General features: G+C 44.6%; 1 protein-coding gene across 5 annotated transcripts in view; it reads left to right on the top strand.

Annotated features, from left to right (window-relative positions):
• Nucleotides 1-20053, top strand: part of zfyve1 (zinc finger, FYVE domain containing 1) — a 178493-nt gene that overhangs the window by 70462 nt on the left and 87978 nt on the right. For all 5 annotated transcript variants that reach the window (XM_078233658.1, XM_078233659.1, XM_078233663.1 and 2 more), the window contains one exon: nt 10201-10298. In XM_078233658.1, coding sequence (XP_078089784.1) covers nt 10201-10298 — 98 coding nt within the window. The remainder of the gene's footprint in view (nt 1-10200; nt 10299-20053) is intronic.

Here is a 20053-nt window from a genome sequence, read left to right as displayed (position 1 = left end):
GCACGTGCCTGTCCTGTAGCCCTAACAACTGTTTCTTAAAAGACTCCCACATGCCAGATGTAGATTTACCCTCAAACAGCCTCTCCCAATCAAGAGCTGCCAATTTCTGCCTAATCCCACTAAAGTTAGCCTTCCCCCAATCCAGCACCTTGCCCTTGGGACACCACTCATTCTTTTCCATCACTATCCTAAAGCTAACAGAATTGTGGTCACTATTTTCCACATGTTCCCCTACTGAAACTTTGAAGACCTGACCGGGCTCATTCCCCAGTACTAGGTCCAGTACAGCCCCCTCTCTAGTCAGGCTATCTACATATTGTTCCAAAGAACCCTCCTGTACGCATTTTACAAATTCCTCTCCATTCAGAGTCCCAGCTCTCAGCGATTTCCAGTCGATACCAGGGAAATTGAAGTCTCCCACTACAACAAACCCTATTTTTCCTGCACCTATCCAGTATCTCCTGACATAGCCGACACATCCCTGCTCCTGTACTCGAAACCTCTCGCAATGAACAAAGAACAGTACAGCACAGGAAACAGGCCCTTCGGCCCTCCAAGCCTGTGCTGCTCATTGGTCCAACTAGACCATTCGTTTGTATCCCTCCATTCCCAGACTGCTCATGTGACTATCCAGGTAAGTCTTAAACGATGCCAGTGTGTCTGCCTCCATCACCCTACTTGGCAGCGCATTCCAGGCCCCCACCACTCTCTGTGTAAAAAACGTTCCTCTGATATCTGAGTTATACCTCGTCCCTCTCACCTTGAGCCCGTGACCCCTCGTGATCGTCACCTCTGACCTGGGAAAAAGCTTCCCACTGTTCACCCTATCTAAACCCCTCATAATTTTGTACACCTCTATCAGGTTTCCCCTCATTCTCTGTCTTTCCAGGGAGAACAAGCCCAGTTTACCCAATCTCTCCTCATAGCTAAAACCCTCCATACCAGGCAACATCCTGGTAAACCTTCCCTGTGCTCTCTCTAAAGCCTCCATGTCCTTCTGGTAGTGCAGCGACCAGAACTGGATGCAGTACTCCAAATGTGGCCTAACCAGTGTTCTATGCAGCTGCAACATCAGACTCCAGCTTTTATACTCTATACCCCGTCCTATAAAGGCAAGCATACCATATGCCTTCTTCACCACCTGTGCTGCCACCTTCAAGGATTTGTGGACTTGCACACCTAGGTCCCTCTGTGTTTCTATACTCTTGATGGCTCTGCCATTTATTGTATAACTCCCCCCTACATTAGTTCTTCCAAAATGCATCACTTCGCATTTATCTGGATTAAATTCCATCTGCCATTTCTTGCCCAATTTTCCAGCCTATCTATATCCTGCTGTATTGTCCGACAATGTTCATCGCTATCCGCAAGTCCAGCCATCTTCGTGTCATCCGCAAACTTGCTGATAACACCAGTTACACCTTCCAAATCATTTATACATATATATCACAAATAGCAGAGGTCCCAGTACAGAGCCCTGCGGAACACCACTGGTCACAGACCTCCAGCCGGAAAAAGATCCTTCGACTGCTACCCTCCGTCTCCTGTGGCCAAGCCAGTTTTCTACCCATCTCGCCACCTCTCCTTGTATCCCATGAGCCTTAACCTTCTTAACCAACCTGCCATGAGGGACTTTGTCAAATGCCTTACTGAAATCCATATAGACGACATCCACGGCCCTTCCTTCGTCAACCGTTTTTGTCACTTCCTCAAAAAATTCCACCAAATTTGTAAGGCACGATCTCCCTCTTACAAACCATGCTGTCTGTCACTAATGAGATTGTTCCGTTCTAAATGCGCATACATCCTGGCTCTAAGAATTCTCTCCAACAACTTCCCTACCACGGACGTCAAGCTCACTGGCCTATAATTACCCGGGTTATCCCTGCTACCCTTCTTAAATAATGGTACCACATTCGCTATCCTCCAATCCTCAGGGACCTCACCTGTGTCCAATGAAGAGACAAAGATTTCCGTCAGAGGCCCAGCAATTACAACTCTTGTCTCCCTGAGCAGTCTAGGATAGATGCCATCAGGCCCTGGGGATTTGTCAGTTTTAATGTTCCCTAAAAAACCTAACACTTCCTCCCTTGTAATGGAGATTCTCTCTAACAGGCCAACACCTCCCTCTCAGACACTCCCAGTCAACAAGTCCCTCTCCTTTGTGAATACCGATGCAAAGTATTCATTTAGGATCTCCCTTGGGTTCTAAGGATTATTCCCCTCCTTTGTCCCTGAGAGGTCCGACTTTTTCCCTGGCAACTCTTTTGTTCCTAACACATGAATAAAATGCCTTCGGATTCTCTTTAATCCTGTCTGCCAAGAACATTTCGTGACCTCTTTTTGCCCTTCTAACTCCCCGTTTGAGTTCTTTCCTACTCTCTCTGCATTCCTATTCTTAGAGATAGGATGTATGCGCATTTAGAAAGGAATAAACTCATTAACGATAGTCAGCATGGTTTTGTGAGAGGGAGGTCATGCCTCACTAACCTGGTGGAGTTTTTTGAAGAAGTGACCAGAATGGTTGACGAGGGAAGGGCCATGGATGTCGTCTATATGGACTTTAGTAAAGCGTTTGACAAAGTCCCTCATGGTAGACTGGTGAAAAAGGTTGGATCTCATGGGATAAAGGGGGAAGTGGCTAGATGGGTGGAGAACTGGCTTGGTCCCAGAATAAGTTTCTACATCATCAAGTTTCTACAAAGATGAAACTTCTTACTGTGTTTACCCCAGTCCAACGCCGGCATCTCCACATCTTGGTCACAGAAGACAGAGGGTGGTAGTGGAAGGGTCTTTTTCCGGCTGGGGGCCTGTGACTAGTGATGTTCCGCAGGGCTCTGTATTGGGACCTCTGCTGTTTGTGATTTATATAAACGATCTGGAAGAAGGTGTAACTAGGGTGATCAGTAAGTTTGCGGACGACACAAAATTGGCAGGACTTGCAGATAGTGAGGAGCATTGTCAGAAGCTACAGAAGGATATAGATAGGCTGGAAATTTGGGCAAAGAAATGGCAGATGGAGTTCAATCCTGAAAAATGCGAAGTGATGCATTTTGGTAGAAATAATGTAGCGAGGAGCTATACGATAAATGGCAGAACCATAAAAGGTGTAGATACGCAGAGGGACCTGGGTGTGCAAGTCCACAGATCCTTGAAGGTGACGTCACAGGTGGTGGAGAAGATGGTGAAGAAGGCATATGGCATGCTTGCCTTTATAGGACGGGGCAGAGTATAAAAGTTGGGGTCTGATGTTGCAGTTGTATAGAACGTTGGTTCGGCCGCATTTGGAATACTGCGTCCAGTTCTGGTCGCCACACTACCAGAAGGGCGTGGAAGCTTTGGAGAGAGTACAGAGGTGGTTTACCAGGATGTTGCCTGGTATGGAGGAGCTTCGTTATGAGGAGAGATTGGGTAAACTGGGGTTGTTCTCCCTGGAAAGACGGAGGATGAGGGGAGACTTAATAGAGGTGTATAAAATTGTGAAAGGCATAGATAGGGTGAACGGTGGGAAGCTTTTCCCCAGGTCGGTGGTGACGTTCACGAGGGGTCATAGGTTTAAGGTGAAGGGGGGGAGGTTTAACACAGATATCAGAAGGACATATTTTACACAGAGGGTGGTGGGGGCCTGGAATGCGCTGCCAGACAAGGTGGTGGAGGCAGACACACTGGGAACGTTTAAGACTTATCTAGATAGCCATATGAACGGAGTGGGAATGGAGGGATACAAAAGAATGGTCTAGTTGGACCAGGGAGCGGCACGGGCTTGGAGGGCCGAAGGGCCTGTTCCTGTGCTGTATTGTTCTTTGTTCTTTGTCCTCCAGAGCTCCATCTGTTTTTAGTTGCCTGGACCTAACGTACGCCTCTCTTTTCTTTTTGATCAGATCCTCAATTTCCCTGGTTACCCACGGCTCTCGAATCCTACCTATCCTATCCTTCCTTTTTACAGGCACATGCCTGTCCTGCAGCCTTACCAACTGTTCCTTAAAAGACTCCCACATGCCAGACGTGGATTTACCCCCGAACAGCCTCTCCCAATCAACAGCCACCAATCAACCTGCCTAATCCGGCTATAGTTAGCCTTCCCCCAATTTAGCAGCCTACCCTCAGGACAACACTCGTCCTTGTCCATTCCTATCCTAAAGTTAACAGAGTTGTGGTCACTATTTGCCACATGTTCCCCTACTGAAACTTTGATGACCAGACCAGGCTCATTTCCCAGAACTAGATCCAGTATAGCCCCCTCTCTAGTTGGGCTATCTACATACTGTTCCAAAGAGCCTTCCAGTCCGCATTTTACAAATTCCTCCCCGTCCAGACCCCCAGCCCTAAGCACTTTCCAGTCTATACCAGGGAAATTGAAGTCTCCCACTACAACAACCCTATTTTTTGTGCACATATCCAGAATCTCCTGACATATCCGTTCCTCCACTTCCCGTGGGCTGTCGGGTGGCCTGTAGTAAACCCCCAGCATAGTGATTTCACCTTTCCTGTTTCTGAGCTCCACCAACATCGACTCATTATCTGACCCCTCTAAATTGTCCACCCTCTGCACCGCTGTAATATGCCCCCTAACTAATACCGCTACTCCCCCACCTTTTTTAGCCCCTCCTCTGTCTCGCCTAAAACACTTATACCCCGAAATGTTCAACTGCCAGTCCTGTCCTTTTAACCATGTCTCCGTCACCGCAACCGAAATGAAAGCCAACATGCCATTTGCCTTCTTTACCGCCTACTGCACCTGCATCCTTACCTTCAGTGACTGGTGCACAAGGACACCCAGGTCCCACTGCACACTCCCCTCTCCCAATTTACAGTCATTCATCTGCCTCCTTGTTTTTGCTTCCAAAGTAAATAACCTCACACTTCTCCAAATCATACTGCATCTGCCATTGATTTGTCCACTCATCCAACCTGTCCCGGATGCTGAACGATCCCTGCATCCTTGTCACAGTTCACCCTCCCACCCAACTTGGTATCATCTGCAAACTTTGGGATGTTACATTTTGTTCCCTCATCCAAGTCACTAATATATATTGTGAATTTGTGGATGACATTAAGATTGGTGGATGTGCTGATAGTGGAAGGGATTGCCAGAGGATACAACAGTATGTACAGAATATGGGGTTATAGAATCCCGACAGTACAGAAGGCCCATTGAGTCTGCACCGACAACAATCCCATCTCGGCCCTATCCCCGTAACCCCACATATTTACCCTGCTAATCCCTCTAACCTATGCATCCCAGGGCATTAAGGGGCAATTTAGCATGGCCAATGCACCTAACTTGCACATCTTTGGACTGTGGGAGGAAACCTGAGCACCCAGAGGAAACCCATGCAGAAACGGGGAGAACGTGCAAACTCCACACAGACAGTGACCCGAGCCAGGAATTGAACCCGGGTTCCTGGAGCTGTGAGGCAGAAGTGCTAACCACTGTGCCACTATGCTGCCCTATATATAGATAGATTGGAGACTTGAGCACAGAAATGGTAGATGGAGTTTAATCTGGACAAATGCGAAGTGATGCATTTTGGAAGATCAAATTTAGGTGTAAATTAGACAGTAAATGGCAGAGCCCTTAGGAACATAGAATCCCTACAGCACAGTGTGGCATGGTGGCCCAGTGGTTAACACTGCTGCCTCACAGCACCAGAGGCCCGGGTTCGATTCCCGGCTTGGGTGACCGTCTGTGTGGAGTTTGCACGTTCTCTTTGTGTCTGTGTGGGTTTCCTCCGGGTGCTCCAGTTTCCTCCCCAAGTCCAAATCTGTGCGAGTTGTTGGGTTGATTGGCCATGCTAAATTGTCTCTTTAGTGTCATAGGTTAGTAGGGTAAATAAGTGGGGTTATGGAGATAGGGCCTGGGTGGGAATGCGACCGGTGCAGACTTGATGGGCCAAATGGCTTCTTTCTGCACTGCAGGGATTCTATGAATATACTGAGGGATCTGGGCATGCAAGTTCACCGTTCCCTATAAGTGGCAACGCAGGTGGCTAAGGTGATTAAGAAGACATATGGCATGCTTGCCTTCATCAGCCGGGCATTGAGTATAGGAGTTGGGAAATCATGTTGCAGCTACATAAAACGTTGATTTGGCTGCATTTGGAGTATTGTATGCAGTTCTGGTTGGCACACTACCAGAAGGATGTGGAAGTTTTGGAGAGAATGCGAAGATGATTAACCAGGATATTGCCTGATTTCAAGGGCGTTGGCTATGAGGAGAGGTTGAATAAACGAGAATTGTTTTCATTCGGAAGACTGAGGCTGAAGGGAGACCTGAAAAAGGTCTACAAAATTATGAGAGGCATAGATAGGGTGGAAGGGGGCACAGGTTCAAGGTGAGAGGGGGAAAGTTTAAGGGAGATGTCTGGGGGATGTTTTTCATGCTGAGAGTGGTGGGTGCCTAGAATGAGTAGGTGGTGGAAGCAGGCACATTAGCAACGTTTAAGAGGCACTTGCATGGATATGAAGGGAATAGAGGGATACAAACCAAGTAAGGGCAGAAAGTTGTTTTTGTAATTTAGTTAGGGCATCATGATTGGTACAGGCTTGGAGAGCTGAAGGGCCTTTTCCTATGCTGTACTTTCCTTCGTTCTTTGAATCTTATTTTCTGTACTGTGTTTATAATCTGTTGTTCGTTGTTATATTTTGAAGTTTATGAATGGAGTCCTCCGTTGCCCTCTGTCTGTCATCACCTTATTTAAGAACCTTATTGAAAACCCATCTTTACAACAAAGCTTTCAGTTATGCAGTCATACAGTCATAGTTATTTACAACACAGATAATTCTCAGTGCTGACAACATCCATTTCTGCCTCACCACTACTTCTCTCAACTCCTTCTTTGTCACTAAATTATCAGACTGTGTGTCCAACATTCAGTCTTGGATGAGCAGAAATACCCTCCAATTGAATATTGGGAAGACCCAGCTACTGACTCCATCCCTCTTCCTGCCGACTGTCTGAGGCTTAACCAGATGGTTTGCAACCTCTGTCATATTTATGCCTCTGTAAATTTGCCTTTAGCACATCTGTTGCTAAAACCCTTTTTCATGTCTTTATCACCTTAAGCCTTGACTATTCTAAAGTATACTTCCTACATTCTACCCTCATTTTGTAAACATGAGATCAGTGCTGCTTGTATCTTTACTCACAGCAAGTCCAGTTCATTCATTACCCCTATGCTCACGGATCTACATTGGCTCCGAGTTAAGATTCAGTTTTAAAAATCTTATCTTTACAACGAAATCCCTCCAAGGTCTCCCACTTCTCTATCTCTGTAATATGCTCTTATTCCACAACCCTATAAGATATCTGCATTGTCTAATTATGGTCTCTTGAACTGCCCTGGTCCCAAGCTCTAGGATTTCCTCCCTAAACATCTCCACCTCTGTAATTTTTTTTAAAGACGATCCTTATGTAGGCGGCACGGTGGCACAGTGGTAGCACTGCTGCCTCACAGGGACCTGGCTTCAATTCCCGGCTTGGGTCACTGTCTGTGTGGAGTCTGCATGTTCTTCTCATGTCTATGTGGGTTTCCTCTAGGTGCCCTGCTTTCCTCACACAATCCAAAAGACGTGCTGGTTAGGGTACATTGACCAGGCTAAATTTTCCCTCAGTTTTACAGTAACTTCATTGCAGTGTTAATGTAAGCCTACTTGTGACTGATAAATAAACTTTACCTTAAAGCTCAGATAGCTAAGTGTCAATTTTTGCTTTGCAATACTTCTGCTTAAACAAAGGAGACTATAAAAGGATGAGGGAGGAGTTGTCTAAGGTAGACTGGGAGCAAAAACTTTATGGTGGGACAATTGAGGAACAGTGGAGGACTTTCAAAGCGATCTTTCACACTGCTCAGCAAAAGTATATACCGTGATAAGGAAGGACTGTAGAAAAAGAGATAATCAGCCATGGATATCGACGGAAATAAAGGAGGGTATCAAATTGAAAGAAAATGCATACAAAGTGGCAAAGATTAGTGGGAACCTAGAGGATTGGGAAATCTTTAAAGGTCAGCAGAAAGCCATGAAAAAAGCTATAAAGAAAGGTAAGATGGATTATGAGAGTAAACTAGCTCAGAATATAAAAACAGATAGCAAAAGTTTCTACAAATATATAAAACGAAAAAGAGTGGCGAAAGTAAACATTGGTCTTTTAGAGGACGAGAAGGGGGATGTAATAACTGGAAATGAGAAAATGGCTGAAGCATTGAACAGGTATTTTGTGTCGATCTTCACAGTGGAAGACACAAATAACATGCCAAAAATTGATGACAGGAAGGCTATGGCAGGTGAGAACCTAGAAACTATCATTATCATGAAAGCGGTAGTGTTGGGCAAGTTAATGGGGCTAAAGGTAGACCAAGTCTCCTGGTCCTGATGGAATGCGTCCCAGGGTACTAAAAGAGATGGCGGGAGAAATAGCAAATGCACTCGTAGTAATTTACCAAAATTCGCTGTACTCTGGGGTGGTTCCCGCAGATTGGAAAACAGCAAATGTGATGCCATTGTTTAAAAAAGGAGGTAGACAAAAGGCAGGTAACGAGCCGGTTAGCTTAACTTCTGCAGTAGGGAAAATGCTTGAATCTATCATCAAGGAAGAAATAGCGAGACATCTGAATATAAATTGTCCCTTTGGTAAGACGCAGCATGGGTTCATGAAGGGCAGGTCATGTTTGACTAATTTGGTGGAATTCTTTGAGAACATTACATGTACAGTGGACAATGGGGAACCTGTGGATGTGGTGTATCTGGATTTCCAGAAGGCATTTGACAAGGTGTCGCACCAAAGACTGCTACATAAGATAAAGGTGCACAGTGCTACGGGTAATGTATTAGCATGGATAGAGGATTGGTTAACTAACAGGAAGCAAAGAGTGGGGGTAAATGGGTGTTTTTCTGGTTGGCGATCAGTGACTAGTGTTGTGCCTCAGGGATCAGTATTGGGACCACAATTGTTTACGATTTACAGAGATGATTTGGAGTTGGGGACCAAGTATAGTGTGTCAAAATTTGCAGATAAAGCTCGGCACAACATCGTGGGCCGAAGGGCCTGTTCTGTGCTGTACTGTTCTATGTTCTATAACACTAAGATGGGTGGAAGAGCAAAGTGTGCAGAGGACGCTGAAAGTCTGCAAAGGGATATAGATAAGTGAGTGGGCGAGGGTCTGGCAGATGGAGTACAATGTTGGTAAATGTGAAGTCATCCATTGTGGTAGGAATAACAGCAAAATGGACTATTATTTAAATGGTAAAAAATTGCGGCATGCTGCTGTGCAGAGGGACCTGGGTGTCCGTGTGCAAGAATCACAAGGAGTTGGTTTGCAGGTGCAGCAGGTAATTAAGAAGGCAAATGGAATTTTGTCCTTCATTGTTAGAGGGATGGAGTTTAAAAACAGCGAGGTTATGTTGCAACTGTATAAGCTGCTGGTGAGGCCACACCTGGAGTACTGTGTACAGTTTTGGTCTCCTTACTTGAGAAAGGATATACTGGCACTGGAGGGGGTGCAGGGGAGATTCACGAGGTTGATTCCGGAGTTGAGAGGGTTGGCTTATGAGGAGAGACTGAGTAGATTGGGGCTATACTCATTGGAATTCAGAAAAATGAGGGGAGATCTTATAGAAACATACAAGATTATGAAGGAAATAGATAAGATAGAAGCAGGGAATTGTTTCCACTGGCGCGTGAAACTAGAACTAGGGGGCATAGCCTCAAAATAAGGGGAAGCAGATTTAGGAATGAGTTGAGGGGGAACTTCTTTACACAAAAGGTTGTGAATCTGTGGAATTCCCTGCCCAGTGAAGCAGTTGAGGCTACCTCATTGAATGTTTTTAAGGCAAGGATAGATAAATTTTTGAACAGTAAAGGAATTAAGGGTTATGGTGAGCGGACGTGTAAGTGGAGCTGAGTCCTCAAAGATCAGCCATGATCTTATTGAATGGCGGAGCAGGCTCGAGGGGCCAGATGGCCTACTCTTGCTCCTAGTTCTTATGTTCTTATGTGAAGTACCGTGGGATGTTTTAGTTTGTTAAACACTCTATACAAGTTGATTTTGATCATTGTTGTTTGTCACTGCCTGGTCAATTTTCCCATTCAGCCATTGGAGCAAGAGAAGAGAAAGTGCCCCATACACTTTTTATTTAACAGCCATGGTCTGATATTGTTTGAAACTGTATATGAATCTTTGAATTCTGATTTTATTTCAGTCGTGTTATGAGCATGGAAAAGAAATGATTGTGGTCCCCAAAACCTCTGCTTCAACAGACTCTCCTTGGTTGGGTCTCGCCATATATGCCTGGTCAGGGTGAGTCTCCAGCATCTTAATTACTTAACTACCAAATCATGTGTGTAATGAGAGAGGCTTAATTAAAGATTAGTTAAAATAATCTCTAGGAAAGAGTAATCGTAACATGACAGAATTTCATATTCAGTTTGAGAATGAGAAATGTGGATCCATAATTTAAAAACAAAGGCAGCTAGAAGGGTATGAAGACAGAGTTTGTTAAAGTGGACTGGGAAAATAGGATAAAAGGTAAGATGGTGGCGATGCAGTGACAGACCTTTAAGGAGATACTTCATAACTCTTATCAAATACATACTCCATTGAGAAAGAAAGACTCTCCCAGAAGGATGTAGAATCTACAGCTGATTAAGGAATTTAAGAGTGGTAACAAATTGAAAGAAAAGGTGCGCAATGCTGCGAAGACTAATAGTCGGGTGGAAGATTGGGAAAATTTTAGAAACCAGTAAAAGATGATGGAGTACAAGAGAAAATTAGCAAGAAATTTGAAAACAGACACTAAAACCTACAAATCTATAAAAAAAAGAGTAGCTAAAATGAGCATTGGTCCCTTACAGGGTGAAATAAGTGAATTATTAATGAGAAAATGGCAGAACCTTTGAACTAGTATTATGTATATCTTCACGGTAAAAGATGCAATGCATTCCCAAAATAGTTGAAAATGGAGAAAAAATGGAGGGAGGAACTTGAACTAATCACTATCACAAGCGAAAATGTAATGGGAATTTTAATGGGACTTGAGGCTGACAGGTCCCCTGGACTTGATGGTCTGCATCCAAAGGTATTAAAAGAAGTGACTCCATTGGTTGCAATCTTTCGAAATTCTTTGATTGTGGAAAGTCCCAGCGGATTGGAAAACAGCAAATGTAACACATCAATTCAAGAAAGGAAGGAGACAATGCTGGAAACCAGAGGCCAGTTTGCCTAACATTGTCACTGGAGAAAATGCTAGAATCCATTATAATAAGAGGAGCAGAATATTTTGAATTTGTACTGTGGTCTCAGGTTTTTACGATCTATGTTAATGACTTGGTGGAGGGACCGATTTGTATTGTAGCCAAACTTGCTGACAATATGATGATAGGTAACAAAGCAAATTGAGAGGAGGATACATACTGTGAGGTAATGCATTTAGAGAAGACAAACACTTACAGGGAATACACAATAAATGGGAATATACTAAGAAGGGTAGATGAAGTGAGAGATCTTGGCGTACAAGTGGTCCCTAAAGGTTCAAGTGGACAAAGTTGTAAAGAAAACATATGGAACGCTCTCATTCATTGACAGAGGTATGGAATATAAAATAAGAATATAATGTTGGAATTGTGTAAGACATTGGTGAGGCCACAACTGGAATTTTGAGTGCAGTTCTGGTCACCATATTACAGGAAGGACGTAATTGCTCTGGAGAGAGAGCAGAGGTTTACTCAAATGTTGCCAGGGCTAGAAAAGTGCAACTACAAGGAGTGATTGGATAAATTGGGGTTATCTTCCATGGAACAAAGAAGGCAGAGGGGTGACTTGATAGAGCTGGACAGAATTATGAAGGGAAGAGGTAGAGAAGACAGGATAAAATTGTTTCCCTTGGTGAAGAATTCTAGATGTGGAGATGCCGGCGTTGGACTGGGGTAAACACAGTAAGAAGCCTAACAACACCAGGTTAAAGTTTATTTGATAGCAAAAGCCACTTGCTTTCGGAACAGGCTGTTCCTTCATCAGGTGGGTGGGAGTTCTGATCACAAACAGGGCACAAAGACACAAACTCAATTTACATGAATAATGATTGGAATGTGAGTCTTTACAGCTAATCAAGTCTTAAAGGTACAGACAATGTGAGTGGAGAATGCATTAAGCACAGGTTAAAGAGATGTGTATTGTCTCCAGACAGGACAGCTAGATGCAAAATGATTTGGAAGAAGGTGTAACTGGTGTAATCAGCAAGTTTGCGGATGACACGAAGATGGCTGGACTTGCGGATAGCGAAGAGCATTGTCGGGCAATACAGCAGGATATAGATAGGCTGGAAAATTGGGCGGAGAGGTGGCAGATGGAGTTTAATCCGGATAAATGCGAAGTGATGCATTTTGGAAGAAATAATGTAGGGAGTAGTTATACAATAAATGGCAGAGTCATCAGGAGTATAGAAACACAGAGGGACCTAGGTGTGCAAGTCCACAAATCCTTGAAGGTGGCAACACAGGTGGAGGTGGTGGTGAAGAAGGCATATGGTATGCTTGCCTTTATAGGACGGGGTGTAGAGTATAAAAGCTGGAGTCTGATGATGCAGCTGTATAGAACGCTGGTTAGGCCACATTTGGAGTACTGCGTCCAGTTCTGGTCGCCGCACTACCAGAAGGACGTGGAGGCGTTAGAGAGAGTGCAGAGAAGGTTTACCAGGATGTTGCCTGGTATGGAGGGTCTTCGCTATGAGGAGAGATTGGGTAAACTGGGGTTGTTCTCCTTGGAAAGATGGAGAATGAGGGGAGATCTAATAGAGGTGTACAAGATTATGAAGGGGATAGATAAGGTGAACAGTGGGAAGCTTTTTCCCAGGTGGGAGGTGACGATCACGAGGGGTCACGGGCTCAAGGTGAGAGGGGCGAAGTATAACTCAGATATCAGAGGGACGTTTTTTACACAGAGGGTGGTGGGGGCCTGGAATGCGCTGCCAAGTAGGGTGGTGGAGGCAGGCACGCTGACATCGTTTAAGACTTACCTGGATAGTCACATGAGCAGCCTGGGAATGGAGGGATACAAACGATTGGTCTAGTTGGACCAAGGAGCGGCACAGGCTTGGAGGGCCGAAGGGCCTGTTTCCTGTGCTGTTCTGTTCTTTGCTCTTTGTTCTTTGACAGCTAGTGAGATTTTGCACATCCAGGCAAGTTGTGGGGGTTACAGATAGTGTTACATGAACCCAATATCCCGGTTGAGGCCGTCCTCATGTGTGTGGAACCTGGCTATCAGTCTCTGCTCAGCGACTCTGCGCTGTCGTGTGTCGTGAAGGCCGCCTTGAAAAACGCTTACCCGGAGATCAGAGGCTGAATGCCCGTGACCGCTGAAGTGCTCCCCAACAGGAAGAGAACAGTCTTGCCTGGTGATTGTCGAACGGTGTTCATTCATCCGTTGTCGTAGCGTCTGCATGGTTTCCCCAATGTACCACGCCTCGGGACATCCTTTCCTGTAGCGTAACAGGTAGACAACGTTGGCCGAGTTGCAAGAGTATGCACCGTGTACCTGGTGGATGGTGTTCTCGCGTGAGATGATGGCATCCGTGTCGATGATCCGGCACGTCTCGCAGAGGTTGCTGTGGCAGGGTTGTATGGTGCCGTGGTCACTGTTCTCTTGAAGGCTGGGTAGTTTGCTGCAGACAATGGGCACTGATGTTGAGCAATGAAAGAGGAATTTTCTGAAGGGTGTTCCCCTTGGGGTGCCCTGTATTTGTTGAACCTCACTCAACCAATACGTAAAAGACAGCATATATTACCTTAGCCAATAACGTTCTACCTGTCAACAGGAATAGGAGCTTATTGCCCATGTAGGTTCCTTCCCCTTTACCTAGGAAATCTAACCCACATCATTACCAATAACCAAGGCCATTATTAACATCTGTGATTTTTAATTGGTGAAAGGAGTCACTCCTTTGCTGGAACCTGGACCTCCTTTATCAGTTTGAGAGGCTGCTCCAGCCTCACTACCCATGAATGAATCCACTCCCTTACATACCAGGCCAGTGATTAAACTTGCCTTTCGCATATCCAAAAACAGATAAGAGAAGCTGCCTTTCTGTGCTCCATTGTCGTAACAGAATTTGGCCTGTCGACCACTGTATTTCCCATCATGCTGCATTCAGAACGAAGTTGGCCAAGGTGCACAAGACAGGGTTGAAAATACAGTTTAAGCTTATAATACTTGGTTAATTTGTGTATATACAGTTTATAATACCGTTGCAATTTATAATACCTTTGCATATATTGTTCCAGGCACATTGTGAATTCTTACTATATATATATATATATATATATATATATATATATATATATATATATATATATATATATATATATATCTATATATATATCTATATATATATCTATATATAATATATATTATATATATATATATATAATATATATTATATATATATATATCTATATATAATATATATTATATATATATATATATAATATATATTATATATATATATATATATATATATATATATCTATATATAATATATATTATATATATATATATATATATATATATATGCAAGACTTCTTGAGAAAGTGAGAGGGCATGGGATCCAAGGGGCTGTTGCCTTGTGGATCCAGAACTGGCTTGCCTGCAGAAGGCAGAGAGTGGCTGTGGAGGGGTCTTTCTCTGCATGGCGGTCAGTGACCAGTGGAGTGCCCCAGGGATCTGTTCTGGGACCCTTGCTGTTTGTCATTTTCATAAATGACCTGGATGAGGAAGTGGAGGGATGGGTTGGTAAGTTTGCTGACGACACCAAGGTAGGTGGTGTTGTGGATAGTTTGGAGGGATGTCAGAAGTTGCAGCGAGACATAGATAGAATGCAAGACTGGGCGGAGAAGTGGCAGATGGACTTCAACCCGGATAAGTGTGTGGTGATCCATTTTGGCAGATCCAATGGGATGAAGCAGCAGTATAATATGAAGGGTACCATTCTTAGCAGTGTAGAGGATCAGAAGGACCTTGGGGTCCGGGTCCATAGGACTCTTAAATCGGCCTCGCAGGTGGAGGATGCGGTCAAGAAGGCGTACGGCGTACTGGCCTTCATTAATCGAGGGATTGAGTTTAGGAGTCGGGAGATAATGCTGCAGCTTTATAGGACCCTGGTTAGACCCCACTTGGAGTACTGCGCGCAGTTCTGGTCACTTCATTACAGGAAAGATGTGGAAGCCATTGAAAGGGTGCAGAGGAGATTTACAAGGATGTTGCCTGGATTGGGGGGCATGCCTTATGAGGATAGGTTGAGGGAGCTTGGTCTCTTCTCCCTGGAGAGACGAAGGATGAGAGGTGACCTGATAGAGGTTTACAAGATGTTGAGAGGTCTGGATAGGGTAGACTCTCAGAGGCTATTTCCAAGGGCTGAAATGGTTGCTACGAGAGGACACAGGTTTAAGGTGCTGGGGGGTAGGTACAGAGGAGATGTCAGGGGTAAGTTTTTCACTCAGAGGGTGGTGGGTGAGTGGAATCGGCTGACGTCGGTGGTGGTGGAGGCAAACTCGTTGGGGTCTTTTAAGAGACTTCTGGATGAGTACATGGGATTTAATGGGATTGAGGGCTATAGATAGGCCTAGAGGTGGGGATGTGATCGGCGCAACCTGTGGGCCGAAGGGCCTGTTTGTGCTGTGGCTTTCTATGTTCTATGTTCTATATATATCTATATATATATATCTATATATATATATCTATATATATATATCTATATATCTATCTATATCTATATCTATCTATATCTATATATATCTATATCTATATATATCTATATATATATATATATATCTATCTATATATATATGACACTTTATAATTACCTTAACCTAGTCTACTTATTATGGTAAAACTAAAATGAAAGGCCTGATACTAGAATTCTATAGTATCCCCCATCAAGGATGATCATGAAGGAGATGTTGTTGCCTATCCTAAGTGACTGTGGTCCGTGAGTTAGGAAGTTCAGGATCCTGTCGCAGAGAGAGGTGCCAAGGCCCAAGCCACAGAGTTTGGAAATGAGTTTCGTGGGAATAATGATGTTGAAGGCTGAGCTGTCGTCAATAAATAGGAGTCTGATATAGGTGTCCTTGTTATCTCGGTGTTCCACGGTTGAGTGCAGAATGTAGTTGAGGCCAAATGTTGTCTGATTTCAAGAAGAAATTAGATATAACTCTTGGGGTTAAAGGGATATGGAGAAAGGGGGGAAAAGGATATTGAATTTGATGATCAGCCATAATCAAGATGAATGGCGGAGCATGGTCAAAGGACCAAATGGCCCACTCCTGCTTCGAGTTTCTGTATGTTTCTATATATGATACCAAGCTTGGGTGATTGGCAAACAGTGAGGATGATACAAATGTTTTCAACAGGTTCTAGATAGTTTAGCAGAATGAATACACAGGTGGCAGTTGGAATTTGGTATAGAGAAGTGTGAAATAATGCATTTTGGCAGAAGGGCTGGGAAGAGGCAATATAGACTTAATGACACAGTTCTGAAGACTGTGCAGGAACAGAGGGATCCGAGAATGCATGTGCATTGATTTTTGAAGGTGGCAGGACATAATTGGGAGAGTGGCGAGCAAAACATATGGGATCTTGGGCTTCATAAATAGTGGTATTGAGAACAAAAGCAGAGACATTATGATGAACTCTTCTAAAATTCCGGTTAGGCCCCAACTGAGGCACTGGATCTGTTCTGGTCACCACCCCTTAGGAAAGGTGTCCAAGAGTGTGCAGAGGAGATTTACTAGAAAAATTCTTGGATTGGGGGAGGATTTAGTTACAAGATTAGGTTGGCTGCGTTGACCTTCTTGGAGCAAAGGTGATTGAGGGTGGTTTTGATAGAAGTGTACAAAGTTATGTCAGGCCTGGATAAGTTAAGAGAAGAAAAATCTATCCCTTTAGCTGATGGTACAAGGACTAGGGAACACAGATTTACGATTTTGCAGTGGGAAGGAAGAATTGTTTTACACGGCAAGTGGTAATGACCTAGAACTGCTGCTTGAGGGTAATGGAAGTGAAAAGAATCAATTATTTCAAAATGAAATTGGATGCCCACTTGAAGACAAACTTACAGGGCTACAGGAATCATGTAATGCAATGAGACTGACCAGATAACTCCATGGAGAGGTGGCATAGACGCAATGGGTGTCCTCCTGTGCTATCACTGTCCTCCTGTGCTGTTCAATGAAAGCGGAAGTACAATTCAATGTATCATGCAAAACATCAACAAAATATTATTGAAGAACAATATTTGATTCACTATAAACAGGAATGCTCGCCAGACATTCCCAAACTGTGGTATTAGTACCCCTGGGGTATAGCCATAAAAATATTGTGGTCAGAGGCTAGGGATCCTGCAGCAAGTAGCTCACCTCCTGACTCCCCAAAGCCTGTCTATCATCTACAAGGCACAAGTCAGGAGTGCGATGAAATACTCTCCACTTGCCTAGATGAGTTCAGTTCCAACATTACTCAAGCATCTCGACACTATCAAGGACTTGATTGGCACCTCTTCCACTAACATTCGCTCCCTCCACCACAGATGAAGGCAGCAGTGTGTACCATCCACAAGGTGTACTGCAGGAACTCACCAAGACCACTAGAACATAGAACAGTACAGCACAGAACAGGCCCTTCAGCCCACGATGTTGTGCCGAGCTTTATCCGAAACCAAGATCAAGCTATCCCACTCCCTATCATCCTGGTGTGCTCCATGTGCCTATCCAATAACCGCTTAAAGTGTCTGACTCCACTATCACTGCAGGCAGTCCATTCCACACCCCAACCACTCTCTGCGTAAAGAACTTCCTCTGATATCCTTCCTATATCTCCCACCATGAACCCTATAGTTATGCCCCCTTGTAATAGCTCCATCCACCCGAGGAAATAGTCTTTGAACATTCACTCTATCTATCCCCTTCATCATTTTATAAACCTCTATTAAGTCTCCCCTCAGCCTCCTCCGCTCCAGAGAGAACAGCCCTAGCTCCCTCAACCTTTCCTCATAAGACCTACCCTCCAAACCAGGCAGCATCCTGGTAAATCTCCTCTGCACTCTTTCCAGCGCTTCCACATCCTTCTTATAGTGAGGTGACCAGAACTGCACACAATATTCCAAATGTGGTCTCACCAAGGTCCTGTACAGTTGCAGCATAACCCCACGGCTCTTAAACTCCAACCCCCTGTTAATAAAAGCTAACATACTATAAGCCTTCTTCACAGCTCTATCCACTGTGTCTCGGAGGGGAGTGTTGAACCGTTGGAGAAAATCTCCATTACAAAGGAGGAAGTGTTAGGTTTGTTAGAGAATATAAAGACTGACAAATCCCCAGGGCCTGATGGAATCTATCCAAGGCTGCTCAGGGAGACGAGAGATGAAATCGCTGGGCCTCTGACGCAAATCTTTGTCTCGTCACTGGACGCAGGTGAGGTCCCAGAGGATTGGAGGATAGCTAATGTGGTCCCGTTATTTAAGAAGGATAACCCGGGTAATTATAGGCCGGTGAGCTTGACGTCCGTGGTGGGGAAGTTGTTGGAGAAGATTCTTAGAGATAGGATATATGCGCATTTAGAAAGGAATAAACTCATTAACGATAGTCAGCATGGTTTTGTGAGAGGGAGGTCATGCCTCACTAACCTGGTGGAGTTTTTTGAAGAAGTGACCAAAATGGTTGACGAGGGAAGGGGCGTGGATGTCGTCTATATGGACTTTAGTAAAGCGTTTGACAAAGTCCCTCATGGTAGGCTGGTAAAAAAGGTTGGATCACATGGGATAAAGGGGGAGGTGGCTAGATGGGTGGAGAACTGGCTTGGTCACAGAAGACAGAGGGTGGTAGTGGAAGGGTCTTTTTCCGGCTGGAGGCCTGTGACTAGTGGTGTTCCGCAGGACTCTGTATTGGGACCTCTGCTGTTTGTGATTTATATAAATGATCTGGAAGAAGGTGTAACTGGGGTGATCAGTAAGTTTGCGGACGACACAAAATTGGCAGGACTTGCAGATAGTGAGGAGCATTGTCAGAAGCTACAGAAGGATATAGATAGGCTGGAAATTTGGGCAAAGAAATGGCAGATGGAGTTCAATCCTGATAAATGCGAAGTGATACATTTTGGTAGAAATAATGTAGGGAGGAGCTATATGATAAATGGCAGAACCATAAAGGGTGTAGATACGCAGAGGGACCTGGGTGTGCAAGTCCACAGATCCTTGAAGGTGACGTCACAGGTGGAGAAGGTGGTGAAGAAGGCATATGGCATGCTTGCCTTTATAGGACGGGGCATAGAGTATAAAAGTTGGGGTCTGATGTTGCAGATGCATAGAACGTTGGTTCGGCCGCATCTGGAATACTGCGTCCAGTTCTGGTCGCCACACGACCAGAAGGACGTGGAGGCTTTGGAGAGAGTACAGAGGAGGTTTACCAGGATGTTGCCTGGTATGGAGGGGCTTCGTTATGAGGAGAGATTGGGTAAACTGGGGTTGTTCTCCCTGGAAAGACGGAGGATGAGGTGAGACTTAATAGAGGTGTATAAAATTATGAAAGGCATAGATAGGGTGAACGGTGGGAAGCTTTTCCCCAGGTCGGTGGTGACGTTCACGAGGGGTCATAGGTTCAAGGTGAAGGGGGGGAGGTTTAACACAGATATCAGACGGACATATTTTACACAGAGGGTGGTGGGGGCCTGGAATGCGCTGCTAGGCAAGGTGGTGGAGGCGGACACACTGGGAACGTTTAAGACTTATCTAGACAGCCATATGAACGGAGTGGGAATGGAGGGATACAAAAGAATGGTCTAGTTTGGACCAGGGAGCGGCGCGGGCTTGGAGGGCCGAAGGGCCTGTTCCTGTGCTGTATTGTTCTTTGTTCTTTGTTCTTATTGTTCTTTGAGTGGCAACCTTTAGAGATCTGTGGATATGGACCCCAAGATCTCTCTGTTCCCCCACAGTCTTCAGAACCCTACCTTTGACCCTGTAATCCACATTTAAATTAGTCCTACCAAAATGAATCACCTCACATTTATCAGGG

Source organism: Mustelus asterias, chromosome 18 (assembly GCF_964213995.1).
Source record: "Mustelus asterias chromosome 18, sMusAst1.hap1.1, whole genome shotgun sequence".
Taxonomy (NCBI): domain Eukaryota; kingdom Metazoa; phylum Chordata; class Chondrichthyes; order Carcharhiniformes; family Triakidae; genus Mustelus; species Mustelus asterias.
The sequence above is the reverse complement of the archived record's forward strand: the minus strand, read 5'-3'. Positions and strand labels throughout refer to the sequence as shown.